Source organism: Kryptolebias marmoratus, linkage group LG3 (assembly GCF_001649575.2).
Source record: "Kryptolebias marmoratus isolate JLee-2015 linkage group LG3, ASM164957v2, whole genome shotgun sequence".
Lineage (NCBI taxonomy): Eukaryota > Metazoa > Chordata > Actinopteri > Cyprinodontiformes > Rivulidae > Kryptolebias > Kryptolebias marmoratus.
In genome coordinates, this window is record NC_051432.1 from 9271506 (window position 1) to 9299279 (window position 27774).

The 27774-nt window shown below is 42.1% G+C and overlaps 1 protein-coding gene across 8 annotated transcripts in view; it reads left to right on the top strand.

The window, feature by feature from the left end:
* Window positions 1-118: 118 nt before the first annotated feature.
* apbb2b (amyloid beta (A4) precursor protein-binding, family B, member 2b) overlaps window positions 119-27774 on the top strand; it is a 48826-nt gene continuing 21170 nt past the window's right edge. For 4 of the 8 annotated variants that reach the window (XM_017406017.3, XM_017406035.3, XM_037974708.1 and 1 more), the window contains exons 1-4: window positions 119-257; window positions 19886-19976; window positions 20503-20569; window positions 21853-22893. In XM_017406017.3, coding sequence (XP_017261506.1) covers window positions 20551-20569; window positions 21853-22893 — 1060 coding nt within the window. In that variant the 5' untranslated portion in view covers window positions 119-257; window positions 19886-19976; window positions 20503-20550. Of the gene's footprint in view, window positions 258-5360; window positions 5529-6698; window positions 6761-19885; window positions 19977-20502; window positions 20570-21852; window positions 22894-26468; window positions 26586-27774 lie in introns of those variants that run through there. The other 4 variants (XM_037974705.1, XM_037974706.1, XM_037974707.1 and 1 more) reach the window with 4 other exon arrangements.

Here is a 27774-nt window from a genome sequence, read left to right on the forward strand (position 1 = left end):
AATAACAGCAAAGATACAGATGCAGTGAGCTTCACCGACAATCACAGAGTGGGAAATAACGAGGAGCGTTTGTTTCCGGAGCGGCGTGTCCCGGTTTCCCCCTGCCGGAGAGCAGCGGCATCTGAGAGGGAGGAGGAACAGAAAACAAGCCAGAGGAGAGAAAACGGAGGGGGAGGAGAGGGGGAGAGCAGCAGCGAGCGAGCCCACCGACCGAGGAGGACGCGAACCCGCAGCAGAGAGAGGAGGTGAGCGATGTGGTACGTCGAGAATGATTCTTCTTCTTCTTCTTCGTTTGCGTATATATGCGTGGTGCGTGTGTGTGTGTGAGGGGGGGCGGGGGCGGGAGGTGTCGCCTCTCCCGTTCGCTCTCAATAAAAGACGAGGGCAACTTTATTTCATATTACGACACATTGTGGAATGTGAGGGGAGGGGGGCACGCCGTGTTGCAAACAAACCGGGAAGGCTGGCGGTTCCGGTAGGAGGAGGTCGGGCAGGACGGACTGGGTCCGGGAGGCGGCGGCGGCGGCGGCGGCGGCGGCGGATGGGGACATTTATCTACGGGACCCCGCTGCTAACGCGCGCGTGCCTTCCCCGGTTGATAACGTCTGGTTCCGCTGCGTCTGAACCGTCGACCGCTCCGTGTGTGTCAGGGGCGGAAAACCCACGTTTAAGATACCGTTCCCGACACCTCCCAACTCTTTAACATGTCCTGCCGTGAAGCCGAGGGCCTGTGGTGGTAATTGTTTGGAAAGAAAACTGCTCACCAGTTTATTAATAGCCTCACCGAACACCAAACTGCGTCAAAAAGCTTAAAACATCAGCCTGTACATGCCATATTTGTTATTTATTTCTGATTACGCTAAAGTATTGCACACCAAGATGCCTCCTTTGTTTTACTTGTCAATTATTACTTGCAGCCTGCCTTTCTAAAGTTGCTTTATAGCAGTGGTCTCCAATCCTGGTCCTCGAGGGCCACCATCCTGCATGTTTTACTTGTTTCTCTGCTCCAACACACCTGATTTAAATCAGTGGATAATTAACAGGCTTCTGCTGAACATGAAGAGGTAATTTAACCAATAAAGATATCTGAAGGATCTAAGAGTGTTATTTTTTTTAAAATAACATGTAAGCAGTTTTAGTTACAGATGCTCTTGGGTCAAAAGACTCACAAATCATGGTGTTAATAATTATAAAGGGGTCATAACTAAAACCTGACATTCTGTTGGTGCTGGTTAATTCGTGTTTGCGCCACCTTGTACTAAGCGAGTGGCGTGCCTCTGTATTTCTGTGTCCTTGTCCATGGTTAAGTTAAGGTTTGGGTTAGGGCCACTGGTCAGAGGTTAAGGTTTGGGTTAGATGGCTTGGCTAGGTGTTAGAGGGTAAAATTAAGGGTTAGGGCACAGGGTTGAGGATTTGGCAGGCATTATCGTACCTTTAAACTACAGAAGGTATTAATGATCAACACTCTGGTTGATTAAATCATCAATAATGGGCCGACTGTGGCGGTGAGTATGGCGAAAGCTGTGGCAGACCACTTCTTTTCGAACCGGCCAGTGTTTAGGTTCGTAGTGACCAGGACTGCAAAAGGTACAAAGTGGCTGCGTACAAGTTAATCTGTTCCTCATCCTGTTTGGTGTTTGGCTGTATAGCTTTGCCTTCTGTGCTACTTTTCTATAGAACACTGGTTAGCAAAAATTCACCGGGGCGCGACGAGTTGGCGAATGGCGGGTGCTAGGGGGTCTCCAAAATGTCTTGCTATGTTCCTGGTGGTTCTTGGTATCTTTGCGTGAGTTGTAGGGGTGCGCAGTCTTGTCGTTGGTAATAAAAACCAGAATTTTGCTGCAAGTGTCTCCAACCCGTCTCTAAAGCTCTGCAGCTGTCCTGCAGAGCTGGAGCTCTCCTCTGACGTGCCCGCGTCTAAAAACCGCGCTGACGATAAAAAAAGATGATTGGAAAACTGCTTCAAACCTGCTTTCATTTCAGTAGTGTACACCAGCAGACTAAGTCATAAATGGGGCGTCTGCCAAAGTGGGTAAAATGTAGCCTGAGGTGAACAACTAAATAATGTGCATGACCAGGAATGCAGTTTCGCAAACAGAGAACTCGAAAATAGGCTGTGATGTTCCAAAACTGTCCATTTCGAATGCGGCCACATGGCTCACTGGTCACTCTGTCGCAAACACCCGGACTTTAGAGAGGCTGCAGCTGAAAAGTTGCCCGTTTTCTTGCAATTTTCGGACAACTTTGAGTTGCCAACAAGTGTGCAGCAGTCGCAGCCCAGTGAGACACTACCTGAAGGGACACATTTGAGGGTAACACCGTTTAGGCTGGAATGGCTTAGGAAGGAGCATTTTCTACAAAAAGAAAACCCAGCATGCATGCAAGTTCTTACAGTCGTTCTGTTTGAATTTCCGTTGATCGCATCTGCAGGTTGAGTTAAGGTGAGCTGTAGCTGTCTGCAGTTGTGCCAGGTCATATGGGCGAGAACAGGGTGGGGAATCATCACGGTTTCAGGCTTGTTGACCAGCAGGGAAACGGTTGGGAACGTCACAAGGGTCCACGCCAAACGTAAGAACCCCACAGCCTGTGGAGGACATTTTAGCTCTGCTCCTCTGTCTTAAAAATGTATTAGCTAAGTCCAAGTAGCTCAGACATTCTGTTCCACAGCCTAACTCCTTCATGTTCCCTCTGCGTCGAGGTTTGAGTCCGTAAAAGGCTCATTGTGGACCGAGCATCAATAAAAGGCCGTATTCTCTCGCCTTGCGCATAATAGTCTGCAGCTACAGGCCACGCGGAGGCTTGCAGTGGTGCTTGGTGCTGGCTGGATGTGGCTAGGTAATCGTTTCCACACTTCCTCTGCTTCTTTCTGCCACCTCGCTCGGATAATACGCCTGTTGTTTGTTTAAACAAACGAGGAGGCTGCAAGCAGCTTGTTTACACATTGGGATCTAAACAATGTGGAAAACTTTCCTGTTTTTCTGTAAGGTAAGGAGGGGTGGGGGACCGGATGTTTCAGTGAGTGCAGACGCTGAAGTTGTTGACAAAAACAAGAATCACCAAAGGAGCTGCCTCTTTTTTTCTTTTTGGAGCGCACCACTGAGGTTTCTCTTCTCGCCCTCCCTGCTTGTTTCTCCTGGTTACACAGGCTCGGATGCATTCGGTTTTGCATCGCATTTGCACCGATGCGCGCACTCCTTGCGTGTAAGTTCAAGAGTGTTGCCTTCAGGAATCTCAGCTGTTTCAAAGTCGCTACGGATAAAACCTAAAATAAAGTAATAGCACTGAATTCCCACACCTTTTGTCCTGCTAAGCGGCTCTTAATCACCATTTTAGGCTGCGGCTGTGGTGATTTCTTTTCATTTTTCAGGGTCGGCGCTGTGGCTTTGGTTTGGCGAGTTAATTTGTGCAGAGCCACAAAATTGAATGTGTCACTGGCTGCACCACCATGGTAGAAATGCCGCACTGTCATCCACTTCCTGCCTTTTTGTCTCACCTCCCTTTCCGTCCGTCTCCTCTCCTGCTCTTCACGCAGACCTGGCCTTAGTCTGCAGTGTGTGTGTGTAGCAACATGATGTCATTGCTAATTGCTCAAGGCTCCTGGCCTGTTAAGTTGGTTTATTTTCTGCCCCTCTCCCTTATTTCCTGCCCCCTTTTTTCTGACTTCATCCTTCTTTCCCTTGTCACTTACCCCCTCCCTCCCTCCCGCTCTCGCTCTTCCTTTCTCTCTCTCTCTCTGTAGCATTTCTGTACGACATCAGGAGTTGCTGAGTGTGGAAAAAGTGACTTGGACATTTTATGGGCTGAGTTTTGGCCCGAGTGTTGCAGACTGTTCCCGTGTGCCTGTTTGTTTGGCTCTGCTTTTAAGAAAGTGCCTCAGTTTCAAAACGGCTCCTCCTCTGCCTAAATAGTTTCTGTCGCCTCTCTGATGGGCAAAAATAAAAGAGACACACATGCATCCAGTGTACACAAACCACACACACATATATAAATATGTGTATATATATTTATAGATTAAAACCACAAGCTGCCCCGATTTAAAGCCTTCTCACAGGGCTTCTCACATTAGATGTAATTATAGTGACCAAACCATAAAAGTCTGTATGTGGTGTGGGGACTTTCTTGCCTTGCAGCACTGATCTGATAGTCTGTGTGTGGTAGAAGTCATATGTAACACCCGATGGGAAAGAATGGTTAAAGCTTGCATGTGTATACATGCTTGTTTCTGCCCGTGTGTGTGTGTGAGTAATCAGATAAAAAGCATAAAGATCTGTTATCACCAGCCTTTTTTCCCCCCACATGTAACATGACTGCTGATCTGCCCTTGACCAAACAAGTGTGTGCGTGTGTGCATATTTCTGCAAGTTTGACCAGACCGATGTTGAATTAAATACAACAGAGAGAAGATGCATCCCAGACTGTGAAGTTGGCAAGATAACCGCACTGCAGCTTGTGTCGGTTCGTTTGTCGTTGCTGAACTGTACTGTGTGTGTGTTGTCTTTTTTTTTTTTTTCTGTCTCATTCTCCTCACTTTCTCTTCCCTCCCCTTATCGATGCCTCTCAATAGGGTTATTATGCCCACTGTCAGAAAGGCTGGTGTGCATGTGTGTGGGTGTGTGTGCATTGTTGTGTCAGGGAGCAGACAAGCGTGAGGTGTGTTTGAACAGGGAAGGAGCACAGAGGCCCCGTTCATCCTGTAGGCTGTGAAAATGAGTGATGGGGACCTCATTTTCTCTTTCAATCCGTTCCCCTCTCTGTCTGTTTGCCCGCCTCGCCTTCTTTTGACAGATTTTCACCCACGTGCTCGATCTCTATTGCCTTTCTTTTTACTCCGTGCTACATTGTGTCTTTGTTTTCTATCTTGTGTGTGTGCGTGTGTGTAAAATGTGTCAGCTCCTGAAAGCCCTCACTGAGCGACTGTTCTCGCTGTCAAGTCTGCCACGAGAGGAGTTTGAGTATGCATGTTATTCTGCCTCAAATTACCTGTGGAAGCAGGCGAGGTTTGGACTTCGGCTCCTGAAGGGGAAAAGCAGCCCGCAGACACACTTACGTTTCCACCCAGTGCGCACACGCTCACACTTTCTCACCAGCTCTTTGTTTACACGTTTCTGTTTCTGATGTTGCCTTTTCCACATGGCTGCACTTTCACATGTACACCCCCCCCCCCATCTCTGCCGGTTTAGCTGCATCAGGGATTCTGCCCCTTTTGTTTTGACCTTCCTCCTCTTTTTCTTTCTCTCACTTTGACTTTCGAACACACACACACACACACACACACACACACACACACACACACACACACGTAGTCATAAGATGTGAAAGCCAGATTGTGATGAAAGAAGCCGTAAAGGCTGAAGCCGCGGGTGCCTTTTAAACTGGCCGACTGCAGAGAGTTCAAGGATTGCTGCTGCGATGCTTCATTGAAAAGACCGAGGGTGTCTCCTGCATTTCTTTTATCCTTCGTCCTCACTGCGAGTACCACTTTACCAGAAGGGCACATGAGTTCAGATCAGACACAGTAACTGTAACAGGTAAGGAATATTCAAGACCAAAGAAACCCTTTTGGTTGGTTGTCCATTGGCATTTCTCATAATTGTCTTTGGACTCTATTCGTTTCTTTAGTTCCTGCTTTTATCTTCCCATTTTGAAAAGGGTCAGGATGCTTTGAATACTTTAAAGCTAGTTTATGTTTTGTAGCTCTGACTGAAGCGGACAGTGATTGCACCTATTTTTGTTTCAATTTATCTATCAACCAATTTTCCGATTAATCTAAATGACTAATTTTTCTCCAAAAAATCATGATCAACACGATCATTTTAGTTCATTTTTTTACCAGTCAATTTTAGCATTTATTGTATCACACACAATAAAATGTAAACAAAGACTTGCAAATTAAAGTATAAAATATAGGTTTAACGTGCTAACTCCAGCATAATAAAGCTCCTTTTATTTATGTATTTTAAAATAAAAAGCCTGAATATTCAGTCTGTTTTCCAGTCTTTGAAGCAGTTTCTCCTGCTACAGTGGACAAATAGCAACTGAAAAGAGATCAGTATTTTTTTTTCTTCAAATGCTGTTGTGTAAAGTAACTGAGGAAAACAGAGCAAAGCTGGTGAGAAACAAACACAACATAACACCGGCACAGCGTTATTGAACACTAGTCTACAAGTTTCCTCAGAAATTTATTCTGGGAAATATAGCAGACAAGACAACCTGTCTAACTTTGTACAGTCATTTAGCAGCTTTAAAAAACTTATCGTGGTTTTGTTTTTCCTGCTGGCTCCTCACAGCCCCTCCGTCTGTGCAAAAAAACCCCCAAAACAAACGGATCACACAGACAGATATTCTTTCTGAAAATGCAACAGTGATACAATGAAAAAGGAATGAGCGGAGCTCTACAGTAAGTAAGATATTTGATTTTTTTTTCTCCCACCTCCTTGCCTTGTTTGCCGTGGATCTGTGTGTGTTTTGCTTTTGAAAAGATGGTAAATCAGCAGGACTTGTCTGTGGCACTGCGTCATTGATAATTCCCCAGATGAGCCGAGTGCTTTGAAACAGTCCACCGTCATAGTCTTCTGTCGATTTTATCACGTGGAATAAAGTTATTTGGCTTGAATTAAGCAATAACATGAGCATGTTTCCTTGCACTGCCACTCCTTAAGACAAGAATCTATTTTTTTTACAGTCAGAGTGCTTACCAAGCATGCAGTCATCGGCCTGCTCACACAGTTTGGCAGGACTTGGATATCTGCAGAGGAGTCAGGTCAGTTAACTTGCAAGGCAGCTGGATTCCCACAAGATTTGCAAAGATCACAATCAGGAAGATTGAGCGTGGATTCATTCAACTCCGGTAGTAGGCTGTCGACAACCAAGAACCAACATGGGGGGAAGGTTACTCCTCCCTGTGGGCAGCCCCTTCTGAGGCAGATGGTTACCGCTCAGTCCCCTGCAGTCTGTTAAGGCTACAGCATTTAGTCTTTTGTATATTGACAGCAAAAACATTATCCCGGTAAGAGCTGAATGTATCACTTTGACTTTTTAATTACACCACTGCAGTGTAGCTGTCAGTTCAAGCAACAGGTTGTTGTTCCATAGAAAATGCATTTTGAGCTAAAAAGCACATTGCATTGCCTTAAACTACACAGGGGTTGATGGAACAAATATTGATAGCGGTCAGAGAGAGAAGGGATAATCAGCGTTTTAATCACAGTTTTGGGCTTTTTTTTTTGGCCCAAAAAGTGAAATAATTACTTAGTGCTGAGGCTAATATTTGCAGGTAGATCTACTAAGGGAGTAAGTTCAAACAACTCTGTTATTTGTTTGTCTGTCCCTTTTTATTTATATGTATATAGTGTAATCTGATACTTGTGAACAGCTTATCAAAAACCTGGCGAACCAAGGTTTGTTAAAGTTTGCACTTTTATTGTTTGTGTCCCCAGGTCTCACCTAGTCAGCGAAATGTTGTGGAAACACACTATAAGATAAAACAACAGGTTTTGTTGGAGCACAAGTCGCAATATTTCAGAATAACAAGGGTTTTTTATTAGTTAAACTATTATTTTATATTTTACTGGACTGCCTTTGTAAGGTAACACAGCACTATTGAGAATAAACTGCCTGCTGTCTTGCAAATAGAGACATTCAGTCATTATTTTCTGTTTTTGTCCATGATTGGTTGCTGGCACTTACAGAGCCTTTATATAAAAGCTTGCAGTCAGTAAATATGTCTCACACACAGCACTCTCATAGAAACTTGTGAACTCGAGTGTTGTGCTCTGATCAGTCCTGATCAGAACTGAAGCCATTAAACACCCTGAGTAATTGTTAAGGTATTTGACTTTGAACTGATTTTTTTGTTACTTTTTATTTCTTTCAAAAGCAATATGTTCTAGTTTTGTTTGAAAAGAGACGTATGCCCTGGCTGAAAGCACATACATGCTTGTTTGATTTCAGTTATGTAAAGTTTAAACACTAAATGTTACAGGTGGAAGACTGAATGCAGAAATAATGACACAGCGTTTGTGATGTGTAGTGTGGTGACTGCATCGCTGTTCGTGTCGGACAAACTGTTTGAAAACTGATTCTGGGCTCTGGGATAGAAATTTAAATCCAAAAAACAAACAAACAAATGAAATAAATAAATAAATAAATAAGGGGACTTCTATTCTGTAGCTGAAGAGGTTAGAAAGCTGGAGTGTTGAGTTCAAAGCTGTAAACTGCATGAGATGTTCTGTTTATGCAGGTAAATACAAATGCAGATGAATCTCACTCCCCTTCCACCGGAAGGTCGTTGGGGAAACAGGCCAGAAAACCGATTCCCACATATATCTGGATTAGTGTCCTAGCACTGAGTTTACTTTACTTGACTTATATTTGAGTGTTTCTGCCCTGGTTTAGCAGATGCATATTACAGCTGATGCATCTTATCTCCAGATTAGTTCATACAACCGCAGGTGACACACTGTGGGAAAAAGCAGACTGCTGCTTCAGTTCTTTAGACTGGTTTTTTATAATCTTCCGTTAAGGTGGTATCTCACTGGGCTATGACGAGCTGGTGAACTGCTTTCTTTAGGGAGCCTCCAGAATGTCATGAGACTTTCACGGGGTTCTCAACTTTCTTGTGTGAGTTGCAAAGGCCTGCGACTTTGTCGCTTGAGTTTGAACATGTTCAAAAAATTTGGGCAACAATTGTTCTCTTGAAATGGCCAGTGTCGTTGTGGGCCCACCTCAAACCCATCTGAATTTTGTTGTGGGCATCTCCAAGTCCCTTTGAGAGCTAGAGCTGTATTTTGACACCTGCATGGATGCTCGCCTCTGACAGGAAACGCCAGAGACAAGTGTCCAGGTATATAAAAAACATTTTGATAATAACTAATAATTATTGAAAAATTTATCCAATTCTGCCAGTGTTCATTTCAAAAGTGTACTTCAGTAGGTTAAATCATAGAAGTAGGTGGGTACAAAACGAATTGAGGCGGATACGATGTGGTCGGACGTGGGCAACAAAATCTGCACAACCAAGAATGTACTGCAAGCTGTGCAGACAAAAATAAGCTGTGATTCTCAAAAACTGGCCGCTCTGCTCACTGGTCACTTGATCCAAACACTCAGGGTTCAGTGAGACCACAACAGAAACTTCACTTATTTTCCTGCATTTATGAGTCACCAACTCGTCTCCCAACAGTGGCAGCTCAGTGAGACACCACCTTTAGTGTTGATAGAGTTGGTGAAATGGTCTCACGGTCCTTTCGGTTTCCTGATCTTCCTTCTGTTGTAACACTTAACCCTCATCAGGAGGCCAGAGACTGAAACACATTCCTGCTGGGTGATTGCACGGGATGTCAGGTGATAGGGATGTTGAATCACAGTTCCAGTCATTGTGGTGAGTTTGGCTTCTGGCCAGATGAGGTTCTTACATTTTACATCGGATCCTATGGTGCAAGTTCAGATGAGATGCTTGATAAGGATGTGATGCAGTGTCACCCTTGTCCTAATATTTGTACTGTGGCTCATAAAGCAGCAACAGCACGAGAAATTTCATTAGTATTTAATAGACTTGAACTGAGATTAATTGAAAGCTCTTTCTCTGCTTACCAACATGCTGCTGGAATTTACACTCAGCTTTGCACTCACACAGTAAATTGGTTCCTAAGTGCGTTTGGTCCAGATGGTTGTGGTGGCTCCATTGGTCCAGCAGTCACATTTGGCTGACCTTAACGCCACAAAGTCTGTGCCTAGTCAAAGATGAATTTTCTGCTAATGTTGGGTAACAATTGCGTTATGGGCAGCTGGGAAAAGAGTCAGCAGTTGTGTGAAAAAGAGAGACAACAAGAGGAAGAAACCAGTAGATTTTAAATGTTGAAAATAAAGCATTCGTTTCAGAGCGGTCTGTGGTTCCTCTGGCAGAGATGGGGCATTCTGCAAACTCTTTGGACACCTCTTGTTCTTATGTGAATACCCTTTAGTCTGCCCCCCCAGTTTGTCTCCCTTTACAAAGTAGATTTATGTAAGTAAGCGAACAAAGACCAGGCTGTTATGGTAAAATAAAAAAGGCTTGTGCAATTAAAATGGAGCAACGTGCCACAGGCGTTCCAAAACAATGTGAGATAAGAAGACCATGCTGAAGTCACACAGGCTAAGTGCTGTGCCGTTTCTGTCTAGACTCCCCCTGTCCTCTCGGATGTCCTGTCACATCACAGCTATATTTAGTGTAGGTCTCTCTGCAGCCTCTGGCCTCGCCTTGGATGTGACAGGCCTTTTGTCTGTGTGCCTGTCTGTATTTTCACTCAGCGAGGAAGAAGACTTTTTGATATAAATGGCCTGCCTCTGTTTACTTCAAAAAAAAAAATGGGGACAATGAGCTTCAAAGCTTTTAACGAAGCAAGGAGTATCAATATGAATTTATGTGAGCGTATTTGTTAATGACATCAATGAAAGAAATAACAGGAGCTAACAGTGTTTTATAAACAAAAATCATCATAAACAGATACAAACATACGCAGTCAACAATTTACTTATTCAGTGCATTAAAAAAGTGAAGTGCATGATAGATATGTGGTGGCCAGCACAATTGTAATTAGGGAAAAACACTGATTTAAATAAAAACTAAAATCAGCGCTTTGGGTGCTTTTGAGTATTTTGCAAAGTCAAACAAGTCATCCTTTGAATGAAAAGGATGTCCTTGAATCCTTGATTTTGCTGTTTTAATGCTGCTCTCTGTGATGAGTATTTTGTCCTGCTCTGTCTGCAGCAGATGAGGGCGTCTGGAAGGATAGAATATACTGTATATACACTATTGCAAGGAGACACAAACGATTCAGGCCTAGTGCAAGTCACACATTTATCTCCCGCCACCAAGAGCAAAAAGTAATAACATTTTTGCACGTATCTGTGTGTGTTTGTTTGTCTGTAGCTTTAGCAAAATATCTCAAGAACCAGTGGTCGGATTTTAACGATACACTCCTGAAGTAATTATTGGATGTGCATCTACAACTTATTAACTTTTGGAGTCACCTCCATTTCCACCGCAGCTTAGCAACCGTAGCAAACACAAACTGGCTATACCTCAGCCAATTTTAAAGTGACAGAGCAGAAACTTGGCACGGTGGTAGCCGACAGTCATTACCAAGACATACTCCAAACTTTGCCACTAACTACTGGATTCAGCTGTATCTGTTTGTTAGCAAGTATCTTATGAACCACTGGACTGATTTTAGTGAAACTCTGAAAGAAATCAGAGTGTACAGTGGGTACGGAAAGTATTCAGACCCCTTTACATTTTTCACTCTTTGTTGAATTGCAGCCATTTGCTAAAATCAAAAAAAGTTCATATTTTTTCTCATTAATGTAGACTCAGCATCTCATCTTGACAGAAAAAAACAGAAATGTAGAAATCTTTGCAAGTTTATTACTTATATTTTCCATACCCACTGTATATGTACAGCTGATTAACCTTTGAAATCAACCTAATTTAAGTTGGACACCAAAGCCAACAAAAATGTTCGTAGCTCAGCCAGTTTTAAAGATATTGATCTCAACTTGGCGTGGTAGTAACTAAGTCGTTGTCAACATACTCTGAGCTCTAGCACATCTCAAAAGTTTGGCCAAAACTGCTGTAATTCCATTCCTTCTCATCATCAGACAATCTTTAAGACTCTCTCATGACAGGTGATGAGTGATATGCATTCCTTCAAAGAATTGTGATGCCTTTAATAATAATAATCTTGATGATAAAATTTGAGTCCATTTGGAAAGCTATGGCACTGCTGTAGAGCTGTAGATTTGCAGAACTGTAATATAACTATTTTTCATTGCAGTAGGAAAAATGATTAAATGGTACTAAAGAAAATGATATTACAAGTGGAAAAAAAACATTTACAGGTACACAAAAATTAAGCTCTTTGTGCTGTCAGCAGTAGTTTCAGGGTGGAGCAGTGTCTTTGTTACTTCAAAGTGGGATGCCAGAGTCTTAAAGTCTTTAATGTGTTGTCAATATGTTGGTGGTGAACCCTTTTCCACTCCCCTCAAAACAGGAAGGAGAGACTGAGTAGAGCAGGAGGAGGACAGAGTGGGATATCAAGGGTTGGGGGAAGGGCTTCAACACACACAGTCCCAAGGTTTCCAAATCCAGGAAATTGTTTCAAGGTTTTGTTTCTGAACTGTTTCCCCTCCCTACGTCACAGGATTTCTAAGTCTACATGTGTACGAGCTGATTTTTTTTTTTAAACACTTCAACCTGTTAATCCTTTATTAGGACTGCTCTGAATTTTACTTTGTGTCCCAGTCAGGAAACGTTGAGTCATGTAAATATATACTTGATATGTACTTTTTGTCATCATTGATTTGACACTTTTATTCAAGTTTATTAGGCCACTCAGTCTCACCCCCTTATTGTTTTATTTACCTTTTCATTGTTCCACCTCAGAGTTTGCTCAGGGTCAACGGCTCAAGTGTGTATGAACACATATAGTCACAAACGTTCATCACTTAACACTTCAGTGTGCGTGAGTGTATATTTATGTGATTCGTCTGCACTTTCTTTGCCCCCAGACATGCCTGGAATTCTTTGGCACACCCTGAAAATTCCTCACTCCTTTATTTTCCTTTGTGTTTATTTTTTTCCCCCTCCTTCTTAATTTTCCCACCCATAGAAACCACAACAGCGTTAAATGAGATCTTTACCTTTCTGCGCACATTAAACCGAGGCGTGCATTTGGTCACACAAGAGGCCTCGAAGTGTACTTTGAGCCGCAGCTCCAGAAGTGAAATTAAAGTGCAGCTATTTCTGTCTGTCCCTCACCATCGCTATAGATTGCCGTTTGAAGGCTGATGTATGGTCATGAGTTCAAGCTTTCATTGTGAGAAATGCCAAAGCTTGTTTGTTTGTCTGTACACAAGATGGTTTGTTTAGGCTAAAGTCACAGGCAGAGTGTTACTTTGTCTCTGTTACTTCCTGCTATTGACTATACAAGGAATACACCCACCACCCTCCACCACCCTACACCACCACCACCCAAGCCTCTTCCATGACTTGCTGACCAGTTTTATGGTGCTGGTTTTTCTTCCCAGTTTCCTTCTTGTTTTCATGGATGCAGAAGGAGCAAAAACACTTAATTATACAAAAACACTATACTAACATAACCCATTTAGCATTGAACTAATAATTAGGGATGAGCATTTCATACAAAAATACAATTCAGAATCACTTGTAAAGATTTGATCTTTTTTTTCAAATACTCCCTCTACACAACAAGCACATGAAAAAAGTCAAGTGACAACACACATTTATTTCGCCCATTTCTTATACAGTGCTAATTAATGCAGTATTAGCACAATGAACAATTTCTCACTTTGCTAAAAATATTCACCAATCTTAACTAAGGATGATCCTGAACATGGAGAAGTCAGAAACATTTGATAGGGCTGCATAGTGTATCAAATAATTTATTGATATTTCAATGTCAATGTGCAGGATTCCAAAAACACTGCAGACACAAACTACATGCCAAGGAAATACAAATTTGGTAATCAAATGGACCCCTGCTCATGGAGAGCGCTATGAACACTCTAATGACTAAACAAATGGATTTATCGCAACTGGACATCGCAAATTCAAGAATAGTTTTACAATTTCATGTTTTCCTAATATTGTGCAGCCCTAGTATTTGAAAGGAAGGCAGTGCTAACATTAATTTATCATGTTCATCTTAACAGGGGCTAATGCTTTCATGATTTATGACTATTATTGACTTTTCATATTTTACTTTAAAAATGAGCAAGCCCACACGGTTGAGGTGAAGACTTGTGGTGAATACAGTCAAGTTCTGTTGCTAAAAAACCCTCTGGTGGAATTGAAATTGCTAGTACACACACACACACACACACACACACACCTGCCTTTGCCAATTCTAATAGCCGGAGATACTTGTGTTCCTACATTTTTATTTTGCCTGTCCGAACCAGGATGGATGGATGCATGTTTCGACAGTAGAGGTGGAGCTCACCCTGGCATAGGTTCTCTTTTGTATTTCTTTCCAAATAAAACTCTGATGATGGCAGAAACAGACGCAAGATCACAAAAATCATCCCTGTCATTGAACGCACCATGGCAGTTGGCAAACAATGGACGCTCCACTGCCATCTTGTCGTAGTTTTAGCGGCACGTTGCTGCCAGCTGACAGCAAGACGAATAACTATTGCTTTGAATCATTATGGTTGCATTACCTATTCAAATATGTGAACTTTAACAGGTATTTGAATCATTGAAAATCATTGCTCATGCTGAGTTAATATCAAACTAGAGTACATGTTTTTAAAAAGTAAAAAGTTCCTTTAGCAATTTCATACAATTGGAATTAGTATTAAAAAGTTATTTTCTTATTTCTCTTTTTTGTTTTCCACATTGCTCATAATATATTGCAGATTCATTCAGATAGGTATCAGGATCAACACAACAACGACTCTTTTCTGCAATTCTCAACATGTTGTAAAGAAAAAAAAATCTCAATCCTACTTTCTATATATCTTGCCTCCTGTGTTGCGGACAGATGCTCCCTCTCCCTCTTATTTCCATCTGTGAGAGTGTGTCTCCTGCTGCCAAATACATGTGTGGACAGGAACTCTGGGGAAAAGAAGAAAAATCCTGGCCAATTTGTTTGAACACTCTTCTGAAAATCTCCTGCGTTCACGAGCTGAAACTGCTTTATCGTGGCTCTGATCGCTAAAATAAAAACACCTGCCTTTACAGATTTAAATGATCAGAAAGCGTCATAAAACAGTGCAGTGCCGGCTCTAAGCAGTGTGTGCTTTTTATTAAAGCAAAAAGACTTGAAATCAATTTTTATTAAAATGGGAGTAACTGTAGTGCAGCTAAGTTTGCTCCCTTGTCCATTTTGGCTTCGGTAAGGAGTTGATCAGCAGGACGGTAAACAAAGAGCCCAAGAGTGCATTTTTCTACACTCAAAATATGTTAAGACTAATAGAGACAAGGTAAAAAGCAGTCTAGTCATTGTAGAATTTCATTTCATTTCTTCTTCTTTTTGTTCGTGCTGCTAACACATTGGGAGTAGTTTCCAGACAAAAATGAAATGCCTCATCTTTTCAGCTGCCAACAGAAACAAAGCCAAGAAAAAATTGGAAGTTTTCCTTCTATTGTGCAGCTGGCGTACACTTTAACATCCTACTTTAAAAGTTAGAAAAACAACCAGCTGCTTTTTCTGCTCTGCGTGATTTTCCTGCTTACGCCATGCATCTATATCCATTTTCTTTTTCCTGCTCTGGGATCTAACTTCTGCTGTTTGGCTCCCTATGTCTTGTCTTTTTTTTATTTTTTATTTTTGTAACAGATGGGGTTTTGAGCAGAGGGAGAGGAAAGAGGAGGGGAAGGTAGATGGCTATAAATCAGGCTAGTGGAGAGAAATGGGTAGTTTTATGAGTCTTTGCAGACCTTCCTCAGTTTTGATTAGAAAAGGCGTCGAGGAAAAAAAAAAAGGAACGAAAACGCAGAAAACAAGATAACTAATGTGGTGGCGGCTTGAAGATTGGAGGAAATGGAGCGAGGATAGGGGAGCGAAGGAGAAGGTGAAAGTCAAGTGGGATTGGCAGAGTGAATAGAAAATGTAGAGGAAACTTGTGAAGGAATGACGAGAGGCCTATCAAACTGTTGGCAGGAGCCCACTTGGCCTCTGAATTAAAGCCTCACATCCCCACTCGGTCCCGACTTTGAGTGACAGCGGCTACAAAGGAAACGGGGACTTGGAGAGGGGTGGAGATTTTGCAGCTGCTGCCTTTTTATTGTTGTTTTATCTAGACTGCCTAATTTATCCGCGACACCAACACTCATGAGCAGCACAGCTCAGAGTCGGGAAGCTGGCCAGTGTGTCAGATGTCGAAGGTCACCGTCCTGCTGCGTGACACAATGTAGGTCGCATTTCTGCCTGCGCCCTCCCCTAGTTCAGTGGTGACCGTAGGTGCCTCGGAGTGTCTGCTTTTCTGCCGGTGCTTTTGACTGTTTACAAGTGAGTCCCATGTGGAAGGCTCACCCTCCCTTTCACAATTCATACGCACTGTTTGTTTGTTTGTGTGTGTGTGTCTGTTTCTGTGTTAGCGCCAGCTCTGCCCTGCCCACGAAGAGGCTCTGTAATTATGCTCGAATGCCCTCGTCTGCAGCAGAAGACTGCAGGGAGCCCTTTGAGAGGCGTCGCATTCAGCTCATCCAGATGGAGTTTGGGTTTGAAAGTTACAGTTTTAGTTCGTGTGTGTGTCGGGCCTTTAGTCAGTGCTGTGCTGCTGCTGATATGCAGCTCAAACATCTGTCTTCAGGGCACAAAATGACATGGCATATTTTATAGTCTGTAGTTAGCGTTTGGACAGGGATACTTTTTTGTTGTGCTGGCTGCTCCAGCACCCCGTGAGGTTTAAGCGGTGACTCTGACGGGGAACTCCTCTGATTTTACTCTTCAAAGGGTGTTTACATGGTTAAGGGCAGTGCTGTTGTGTAGATGGGACCGGTTGCATAAAGCCCCTTGTAGCTTTGGAGTCGTGTAAAGTTTGTTTATTTGACTCGGATGATTAAAGGTGATGTATGGCTGGCAAATCAGACTGCTTTTTTTTTTAAGAGCTGAACTTACCAGACCATTATATTGCCTTTCTCACAACTCATCAAGGTCAGTTATAAACGTTTGACCGCGCTATGTTTATTCGTACAACAGGATGAAAAACATTCAGTAAATCTTGAATAAGATCAGTACAAATTGAAAGTAAAACTGGTTTGGTTTCTACAAATACATGAATTCTCTTGACTACTTTATTCTTTGCAAAAACCTTTTGATATCACTAAGAGGGCTTAACTAATCAAATTTCAATCTCAATCACAGTTTTTGCCATATAAGGAAATTTGGGAATAATGGGGAAAGTTGTTGTGACGTTCATATTAATTTTAACAGGGTGATGCACCTCAGTGCGTTTTGGAAAAATGGAAACTATGCATGATAACTGTATTAATACATATGCAAAGTGCAGCAGTGCTCCACGTGATTGTAGGGGAAACAAATGAAACAGCAGAACAAGTTTTCACCATTTTCCTGCCTGTTGCATTTGTTGACAGCAAGGAAAATTTCCCAGTCCGTCAAAGTGATGGACAACTTTGTAAATTAGTTTTTTAAATTGGGTCAGTGAGTAGTAGTAAACTTATATGTTGATGATGATGGTGATGATGATAAAAACCCTGGTCTAAAAATGTGTTGATTTTTAAATTAATACATTTTAGTGCACTACGAGATTGCAGGAACAGTTTTATTGTTATTTCAATAAGAAACAAATTAATCGTAATTATCATTATTAGACTTTTGGAGTCTTTGTAGCTTCAATGACAATCTACACTTCCATTCTGGTTGTATTAGGTCAGGCAACTTTGTTCAAGTTTTATTCACATTTGTCGGGTATGTGGTCAAAGGAATAACTTTTCATGTTAAAAAAGGCTTGTGCAATTTTCAACAATTTTCTGTTGAGCTGCAGAATTGTAAAACAAACTCTGATACTGATTTAAATCCAGTTTGTAGAGTCCAGTCAGGGACAAGATGAATACATTTGATTATTTGAAACACATTCTCACAATGTCAAATTTAAACACTATCAGTGCAGACTTGTTACAGCAAGAGTCCAGGATCTGAGCGTGTCTTGTCATTTTAATCCTGGAATTTAACCTTCTACCTTTGTGTTCATGTTTTAGACATGAATGGACCTATATGGTACATTTTAAATCAGATAATTCATGTGCATTTATTTACAAACCAATCCATCTCATAACGCCAGCGATGCTTAAAGATTCTCGGCTCCTCCAAACCTTTAAACTCTTACGTTGTGTCATGTTATATCACATCCAACCACCGATTTAGCAGGATCTGACCTGTCCCAGCTTAAATCATTACAAGGCCTCGCAGTTTGTACAGATGGTCAAAATTATACAGCAGCGACTCAGGTGTTTTACCCTTTCACTACAGTGGGTGTAACATGGAGTGCTGCCAGACAAAACAGACGTTTGTCAGTTGTGAACTCAAAGAACAGCACTGTTTTAGTGTGGGTGTCTCCGGAGCAGAAACTCTTGAAAATTAAAGTTATATAAGCATACAGTCTTGCTATGTATAGTTTGTACATTTGAATTAACAAGTGTGAAAATTCACAGCAATTGTTGCCTTTTGCTTTTTAATTTTTTTTTACTTCTTATACTAGGATGTTCATATTTGTAATCCTGGTATCAGTGCAGATAGTCAATATGAATAAAGGCAGAAACATAGTTGTTCAGGCTTTGCAGCATCCGTGCAAGCAACTGTTTGTCCACTCGTGTTGCATCAAAGCGTTACACTCAGGGGTCTGCAGTTTCCAATACAGCCACAGGTGGCGATGATTTCACTGATTTGTTAACCGTCTGTTCAAAAGACGAGAAGAAGAAACAGCGTTTGAGAGATTTCTCACCAGGAATTTGCCACAGTTTTTGTATTCTTGTGGTCCCCGAGTGTTAAATTATCCAGATATTGATAGCGACATGTCCTCAAACAGTATTTGCACAAAACAAAAGTGGCTGGCCTAAAGCATGAACAAGCATGTTTATGCTAAGCGCAATCCCTTTCTTTGAATGGCTGTAAAATGTATTTTTACGTCTTACTTTTCAAATTAAATTTCGCCCCCTGAGCCCCCCGTTTGAGGACTCTGGTATTTGCAGGTGTTGAAAAAGCGTCTGGCAGGAAAAGCCCCTTTTTGTCTAACACCTGGGTGAAAGAAAGGCCAACTGTGGTCAAAGTTGGGTACTCATTTGTATTTAAAATATCTTTACTTTCTTTAAAACAGCCTTAAGAGCAGTGGTTTGCACTAAGCTCAGATCCATTTAGCTGCACAGAAGCCAGTGTCTAAAGAGAAAAAGTCCTCCTGGTAACAGGAGTTACAACTTCTACTTGTTTCTCCAAATATGGTCACTAACTTCACTTTCTGTATTGAAGTGTGGAACCGAAGAAGAATGTTTATACCAGTCACTTTCTCAGCTTAGTCAGAATCAAAATGACGAGTGTTCATGTGTCGAGCAGCCGTGGGCGTGTGGTAATGGTTGAGTGCGCGCTCATCATCGCCCCGTGCTCGCACAACCACAGCTGTATACTTTCCTCAGAAATGCTTCACCGGGATGAGTGTTTTCCTTTCTCTTTGCTTTTTTTTCTTCATACCTGTGTCAGGTGCAGACGTGACTTGTTTGCCACATGGGGTTGTTTTGGTTTCTTGTGTTACGTCAATTGATGGAGTCGCTATTAAAGATGGATTATGTTTGGATCCAGAACAATCTCTCTAAAAGGGTCATTGCCAAATATAAGAAAACAAAAACTTAATGTTCCCACAGTTTCATAGCTCCGTCATACCAGGTGCATTAGCAGGCCATCTTTGAGGGCTAAGAGATTTTTGTGTTCAGTTTCTACACGTCGTATTTTCTCCGGACACTGTTCACGAGTTTTTATTGCAACATGCATCAGTGTGTGTTTTGTGTTCGTGGCATTTTTTGATAGCAGAATGAGGGGGAGTTTACAAGCCTTCTGTGGCATGAAGTTTATGGTCATTCCAGTAAGCAGATTGTTGGCAAGACTTCACGAAATATGAGCTCTGTACAAAATGGGTCTTATGTTCCTACAGTCGTGAGGTATATGGGTAAACACACACCCACCCCGAGGATTAATGCTCGACCGTGGTAATAAATGAAATGAATAATTAATGTTTTTTTTTTTTTTTTTTGTCCCTCTGATATCTTGCACCCCTATTACTTTCCCTCTGCTCACCCCTTCTTTATTCTTTGCAATTAATCCTACTTTATGTCTCTCTCTCTCTCTCTCTCCCCATTGAATTGCTGCTTCAGTAACGTCCTTGTGATTGGATGAAGAAGGCACCGCTGGCTAACAGTATGGACCTGCTGCATCTTGGCAGTTTCTACAACCCCTAATTCTCTGGTGGGTAATTATTATTTTTTCAATAAATATGTTTTTATTATCAGAATAGACTTGTGCATACGTTGCTGTTTTTTTTTAATTACTTTTCTTTGTTAGAAGTCAAAATGTATATCTGGCTTGCTTTTTTTTAAAAATTAAAATAGCTTTTGATGCTGCACATTATTGGAGATGCAAGTCACACATCATGCATAAATGGTATTTAGATGCATATTTCAGCAGGCGTTTTAATGACTGGTCCAGTGAGTATAAGTATGGCAATACGCAGAATATTTTTGCACCTAACAAACCATTAACTGGTGGCTCCTTGGATCCTTCTCTTATATTTGATTCAGCGTCTCTCCTCTCATTTTGATTTCTCTGGTGTTTAGCGTCTCATCATGGCCTCACAGAGTTATGTTGTTTCCACAGAAACCAGCTGTAGTTTGGTTCCTCGTGGTTGAATGTGGTCTCCGAGGACAATCCAAGAAGTACTCGGGATTCTTTTCATTCTTCTAACATCTTTTTTTTTTTTTTCTGTGGTTGTCAGATCTGCAGCTGAGTCTTCAGAACTCCAAACTGTGAAGCGTATCGTTTTATGACCGACCCTCTGCCAGGTATGAAGTGCTTATTGCACTTAAAAGATTGAATGTTTTGTTCTAATCGCCCACTACCCAAACTTACTAGGGTGAATAAAATACAGTTTAACAGAAAACAGGAATTTGACAAATTATTGTGATGTTTTAACCTAGAACAATGCTGGTTGGGACATTTTATGCAGGCTTAATGTGTTGAAATAAGATTATCAACGTGGATCATTTGTGTATTTATAGAGTTTGCATCTGTCCAGAGTAACACCAGAAACAGACAGCAGAGGGCACATGACAATCTGTCATATGGATACAGTATTTTTCTTTTTTGACTGTGACAAAATTAACTTGTAAATTTGATATAATCACAAAAGACAATTGCAATTTTCTATTTTGGGAAAATATTTACACAAAACAATTTGTTCACTTTCATATTTGTAATTTTCTGTTTCTTTTTTTTCTAGTATCATCTATCTTATAGGTAAAAAAAAAATCACATTGAGTTTGTCTGCACATCATTAACACTCTTTAAAATGTAGCTGCATAAAAATAATTTTCATACTTGTTTTAAAATTGAGTAGATAGTGGACACAGATTAGGTTGTATTAACTTTATTAAAGCAACCATTCAAAGTGGGTAGCTATAACTGTAAGTCTGCTGTATCGTTGGGAAACAGACTTGGCTGTTCTCTTCTGCTGTTCTGCTTAAATAAGGACCATGTCCACATAATTAAGACTTGTGGTGATTTAAAGTTTACTCGCCCCAAGTTTTCCAGATAAAACGTCCTCAAATGAATCTTCAGGTACACAGATGTGTGCCTCTTCTACAATTCTGCTACCTGAGGATCTTTACATTTTTTCATCTTCTCCGGTCCAGTGGATCAGTGTAGAGAAGGATGCATGTATTGTGACTGTAAAGCCGAGCTCATTCATGACCATAGTTTCCACTTTATAATCCTACCAAAATAAACTGTGATAGTAGAAACAGCCTCTCTGATTGTAATGTAAAAGTAAGAACTGTCATTTTAAAAATAAGCCCCAAATTTCCTCAGGATGAATAAAGTGTCTTTATATTCTGTTCTAAAACAACTTGGTAGCTGAGTTGTATTTAAATTGACCTTTCTGCTTGTTTTGGTTTGGTCCAAATTAGTTTCAAACAAGTTTGTGTCCTTTGCTCTTTTGCTTTTTTTCTTTTTGCTATTGTATGAACTACGCCAAACTGAAGTGTTTCGCTGAACCGTTAGGCCTCAAAGGCAACCAGCCTTAATGCACGCGTGGGTTTAAACTTATTCATCTCCGATTCTGTTTTAGGTCCTCCGTCGTGTGCTACCATGATGTCAGTGGATGTAACGAACCACAACGGCCCTGCTGCCACGCCTCCCACCTCTCTCAGCCTTCGCTCCTCACACAACCAGCTACTCAGCAGCGACATCGTCAAACAGGGCTCCGCCACGCCCCCCAAGTGTCGTAAAAAGTACGCGCTCACAAGTATCCAGTCTGCCATGGGCCTTGGAGAAGCGGCGCCACCTACGTCATCGCCATCATTGTCCCCATCACAGTCTTCCAACCCCAATAATCCCAAACTGGCCAAAAATGGGGTCAACCAGCTCCGTAAAGCTGGTCAGGACCACAACAAAAACACAACTGGACCCGACCCATCGGACCTTGAGTGTAATTCAGAGACTGTAGCGGACGAACTCAATGTCAACACAGTAGAGGAGCACGACAGTCACTCTCTGACCAACAATGACCGAGAGGAAGACGTTCAACTGCAGCCACAAGCTAGCAGCGATTCGGAGTCTGAACAGAAAACGGAGTCGGACGTGGATAATACCGTGGAGCTCAAACTGAACAGCAGCATGGCAGATATGGACTTTGACTTGAACACTGAGGCGGAAGAAACCGATGACATCAGCATTCTGTCTGAAAAAGAAATAATGTCCAAGATGAAGACGGAGGAAGAGGAGGTGGTGGAGGAGGACCTGGAAGAGGAGGAAAAGAAACCTTTGCTGATGCTAAAAAGTGAATCCCCCGTGAAAGGCCACGAAGTTTCTCCGGTCCTTGAACTCATCTCTGATCTTGACTCCAACCTCAAGCTCCTCCAGTCAGGCAAGAACCCTGCGGCGCCTCCCCCCGTTTCCCCGCCGCGCCAGGTCAGCCCGGAGGACGCTCCCTTGCTCTCCGTCGCCTCCTGCCCCTCCTCTTCCTCGTCCTCCCCGGAGACGAAGAAGGACAGAAGGACTGGAGCGAAGACGGACTGCGCTTTGAACCGCATCCAGAATCTGAACCCCAGCGATGAAGAGTTGAGCTGGACTACCCTGTCCCAGGAGAGCAACTCACCTGAAGAGACAGGTACACAAATCCATGCTGCTAACAGCTCACTGCAATAAACTTTTATAGCTTTTGTTATTGACTGCTGTTTGGCATTCTTGGCAGGAAAGCGTAGACCTCATATGGTGGTTTTTTTTTTTCATCTTGTTTGTTTTTTCTTGTGTGCTGTTTCGTGGTTTCACCATCTTCACAGCTGATGAGACGTTTCCATTTAGAGCGACTCTGTGTGTGTGTGTGTGTGTGTGTGTGTGTGTGTGAAGGGTGTCGCGTTGACAGAACTCAGGCATTGCTCGGACAGAATAACAAACACTTACAGCTCACAGTAAATCTCCTGGTCTCCCCCCTGGGACAGGAAGTGGCCTTGTAACCTCATGGGTGATTATAGGAAGCCGTTTCATCTCTATCCTGTGCATGTCTGTATGTGACCAGGGCACGGAGGCAAGTCACAGGTTAATACAAAACCTGGAGCTGACACTATGGCTTTTTATTTGCAGAAAAAACAATAGTTTGCTGACCAGGTCGCAAAGCGTGCAACAGCAGTATGAAGCATTTTGTGAAGTTTGAAAGGATTAAAGGGGTTACTAGAATCTACTATTCTCCCAGAAAGAAAAGGGGAAAGATAATAAAATATTTAAAGCTAATAAGGACTCCTCGTTATGAAGGAAAAGCTCCTATTTGTTAAATTTAAAGGCCACATATTTTCCATGAAAACAATGTGAATGCAGCCTACAGAAACATTACCCGCTCTATCAAATATTATGTGTGCAGTTCATCAGCTTATATCGGCATCAGTAATAATGAAACAGTCGTTCAGTTTTATATGAAAAGAATGGAGTTTATTATGAAGAAATGCATTTATTTTGTGTTTATGGGAATCTTTATGTTTAGATTTAGTAAAAACATATAAATTTGTTGTGTTGCCTTTTGGTTTAAGCCTTCTCTCTTTACTGCAGGACGTAGAGGCAGACTGTAAGAAAATCCAATGAGTCATCAGCTGTTTTGCGGTGGTTTAGACTCGCTTGTTGCCTACCTCAGCTAAAGGGCTGCTCAAGTAATTATATTTGAGTAACATTAGGGTCCAAAATTTATTCAGGGCTCTAAAACTCTTCACCTTGTGTTTTGATGCCAGCCATATGAAGTGCTTTTATCTCCTGCAGAGCAGCGGCCTTCACCTCTGGCACGGCCTCCTGCAGGTGTGCTGCTTTCTGCTCCAGCTCTTTGGTGACTCACTGGCCTCTCAGATTGATCCGTCTCAGCGTCAGTGCATCCTCATTCTCTACAAGCAGCTGTTTCTGAACCTGCGTAGGTCTGACTGCTCTGCTGGTTGATCTAAGATTATATCTCAGTGTCCTCTTATCTGTAGTTTACTTTAAAATTCTGTCAGAACTCATACCATAGTGTGTGAATTCAAAAAGATATGTTTTTAAATGGTATTTACTGATAAGCAATGGAAGAAGCTAGAACAAAAGTACAGTTTTGAAAAGGGATTACTGTATAGTAGTAGGGCTGTGCAATTAATCAAATTTGTTTTTTTGTACATTCTGTTTTGTGAGTATCTTATTTTGTCTTGCTTTCTGAATAAAAAGTAAACTTTAGTTTCATATGTGAAGCACTTGTAATTCACAAAAAGAAGGAATTTTTAATATTTTATCCATTAATTCCTCAGATTTTATTAATCTACTGCTGTACATAATGAAACACTTTTTGGTGAAAATATGTTGGAGCACAAATCATAGACTTAGAAGAACAAATAGAATGAGAAAGTTTAGCACAGACTTCATAAGGTCCTACAAATTATTAAAAGTGCACTATATTGCAGAATTTATTTTTAGTGTATAATATTTTAGACAGTAGCCTACGTGATTATGCACCCAACAATTAGTCTACATGAGTTATTTTAATGGGATTATTACTAAGAAACTATGAAGGCAAATTTCATATTCAAGCCAAACGGCTGTTCTTTGGGTGCAGTAAATGCAATGTGTTTCTAAACTCAGTGAGTAATTGATTTCAATAATTGTAATGTCAATAGTGATCAAAATAATCATGATTATATTTGAGTAACTTACTGTAAATCGACTAACGATAATGTTTCCATAAAGACATTAAATGCTTAAGTTTTACCTTTGTCAGCTACTCTGCTGTTGTTTTAAACTTTTTTTATAGGAGCTGTCTTTTAATAACATTGTGACATTGAGTTGTATTTGGTCCATAAGAGAAAAATGCATGCTGTGTGTATGTTATTGTTCTATACTGTAATTTTTGCTACAGTAGTTCAGAGGTACTTTAATGCACGCCTGTGTCGACGTTGTAATTAGCATTGTGCTAATAGCTTTTTGTTGAGCGCTGCTCACGTAAAACAACAGGGATTGAGTTAACAAGAGCTCGATTACCTCGGTACCAGTTTAAAATAAAAGCAAAACAAAAAGATCTGACCCCGATGTGACACTTGGGATCGTGTAGGCGTGTTTCTCCTGCACATGTCTGTCTGCCGGCCTCGTTCGTCCTCAGTCAGCGCGTACCAGTCGTTCCTGTGAAGAGTGTCCTCACGGAGGATCACTTTCCAGGTGATGGGGTCAGGGTTCAAGTCGGCAGACAGTCCTGTGCTGTCACAACAAACTGCCTTGTAGGATTGTGCACGCTCTCTGATGACATTACTGTCACCGCCCCGCCAGAGCTACATGCACCACTAGAGCAGGACTGCTGTCACTGATACTGACAGAGTTGTGTTTTCACTACTGTGTGTTGGATTATTCTGTGGATTAAGAGTTCAGCACGACGCCGCTCGACGCAATCATGAACATCAACAAGATGAGAACAGAAGAATGCCTCTTTCATTCCTTTTAAAGAAAGGCCTTAAATGAAGTTTAGTATCCATAAATGCAACAGTAGAAGTCTCTGGTTTATGTCAGTCAGATGCCATTTATTTCTCCCTATGCCACCTATTTTGTACAAATACAATTTGGACCTCAGTATCTCTGTCTCCTGCCATTTTTGTCTCCATTCATCAGCCTTTCTGCGTGTTTCCCTCTGTGCTCCTCCTTGCACCTTCCCTAGATGCCAAATGGAAGACATTTGTCAGGAAAACAAAGACAGGCTTAAAGGAAGGTGGAAAAAGTGGGAGAAGGCGATTAATAGAAACAGTTAAGCATACCTGTGCTAATCCGTTAATTTGGCACCACTCGTGCTCAGGTGCATGTCTGTTTAAGCAGAGGCTTCGATCGAGCGGTTGCCGCTCCGTTTAGAGGAGACGGAGACAACAAAAACAAACCGTGCTCAGCTGCAGGGGTTGCACAGCCCCGCTCCCATTTCTCTGTGCCTGTCCCTCTGTTTTTGTCTCTCTCTTTCTCTTCCCTGTCCTCTTTGCACTTCTCTTACACAAGCACCATTTCTGCCCCTTCTCCTATGCCTCTCTTTTCACGTCAGGATCTCTCAGAATTTCTGCCTGGAGGTGTCTGGGTGCTCTCCCACATGATTGCTCTCTCCTCTTTTTTTTTTTTTTTTTTTTCTCCTCACTCCTCTCTCACTGTGTCCCCTCTCTTCTCCGCTCTCTTCCTCTCTCTCTCTCTCCCCCATCTCTCTCTCTTTCTTTCTGTCTGTCTGGGGTTCTCTGTTTGATTACAGCAGCAGGTTTTGCTGTGTGAGAGGCAGCTAGCTAACTATGATGCTGGGGAAAGACTATATGCTGGCCATTGTGATTGTCAATTACGAGGGTAGGTGCATTTGTCGGGGTCGGCTGGAAGCTACACTGTGGGGTTAGAGTTTGAGCGCTGTCCGAGTGTGCCTCTGTAAGTGTGCTTGTGCAAATTTATAGGCATGTGCGTGTCCCGTCCAACATGGATATGAAGTTTCTGTGATGATCTGCTGAAGGGATCCGTGATCTCTGCATGCTGCTTGTCTGGTTATTATGAGAAGCCGTGTGCAGTCGTCCGTTTATGACGGCGTGCATGTGTGGCGTTATTTGCTTGGTGGGAGGGTGGGTGGGGGGGGAGCGGAGCATGTGTATATGTTTTGCTCCAGACGTTCGCAGCTCTCCCCTCCCCCTCTGCTGAGCTGTACTCTGGCGTGGAACTGCATGCTAACCGAGGCTGTCACACTCTAAATGCGATGTTGCTCCTGTGTGGCACATTTTCATCAGCTGCATAAGTGCACTTGACCAGCCGTCTCCTTCGGCATGCGAAGTCTTTTAGTGCATGTCTTTCACCGCCACATTGGTCGCAGAGAGTGACACGGCCTTTGCTGCTTCACGGCAAAGCCCCCAAAAACAGCCACAACTTTCTCAGCATCTCCCTCTTCGTACATGCACACGCTTCAGTCTGCTGCTAGTAGTCATGTCAGACTGGTGTTCCTTCCGAGTCACCATCTTTTATTTCATGCTCGCAGCAGAGATAGTCAGTCAGCTCCTCTTCCCTGTAGCTTTATTCGCTCTGACCTATTTTTTCCTTCACTCAAAAGACTCCAACTCCCAGCAGGTACTGCTTCACTACTTTGAAGCGCAGTCGTAGTCTAAGATATCTGCTCTTGTTGAGGAAACGGTAGGCTTTTGAGCACACTTTCTGGGATTTCTGTTCTCTTAGATACAACAAACTGAAGTCTTAATAAGTCATCTTTTTGTGTGTGTGTGTGTGTGTGTGTGTGTGTGTGTCTCAGTTCCATCTCAATCAGGACTAGCCCAGTTGTCACGATGACATATAGCCTGCTGTCACAGCAACAGGCCTAAGTTTCATCAGCATGGTCAGCAGTTCAAAATCTCTTTGCAGTCACACACACACACACACACACAAACACATGTTATGTCTCTATCTTTGCAGGGACTTTCCATTGACTTCCATTCATTTCTACACCCTAACTACAGCCTAACCCTGACCCTTACCCTAACCCTAACCATTACCAGTACATACC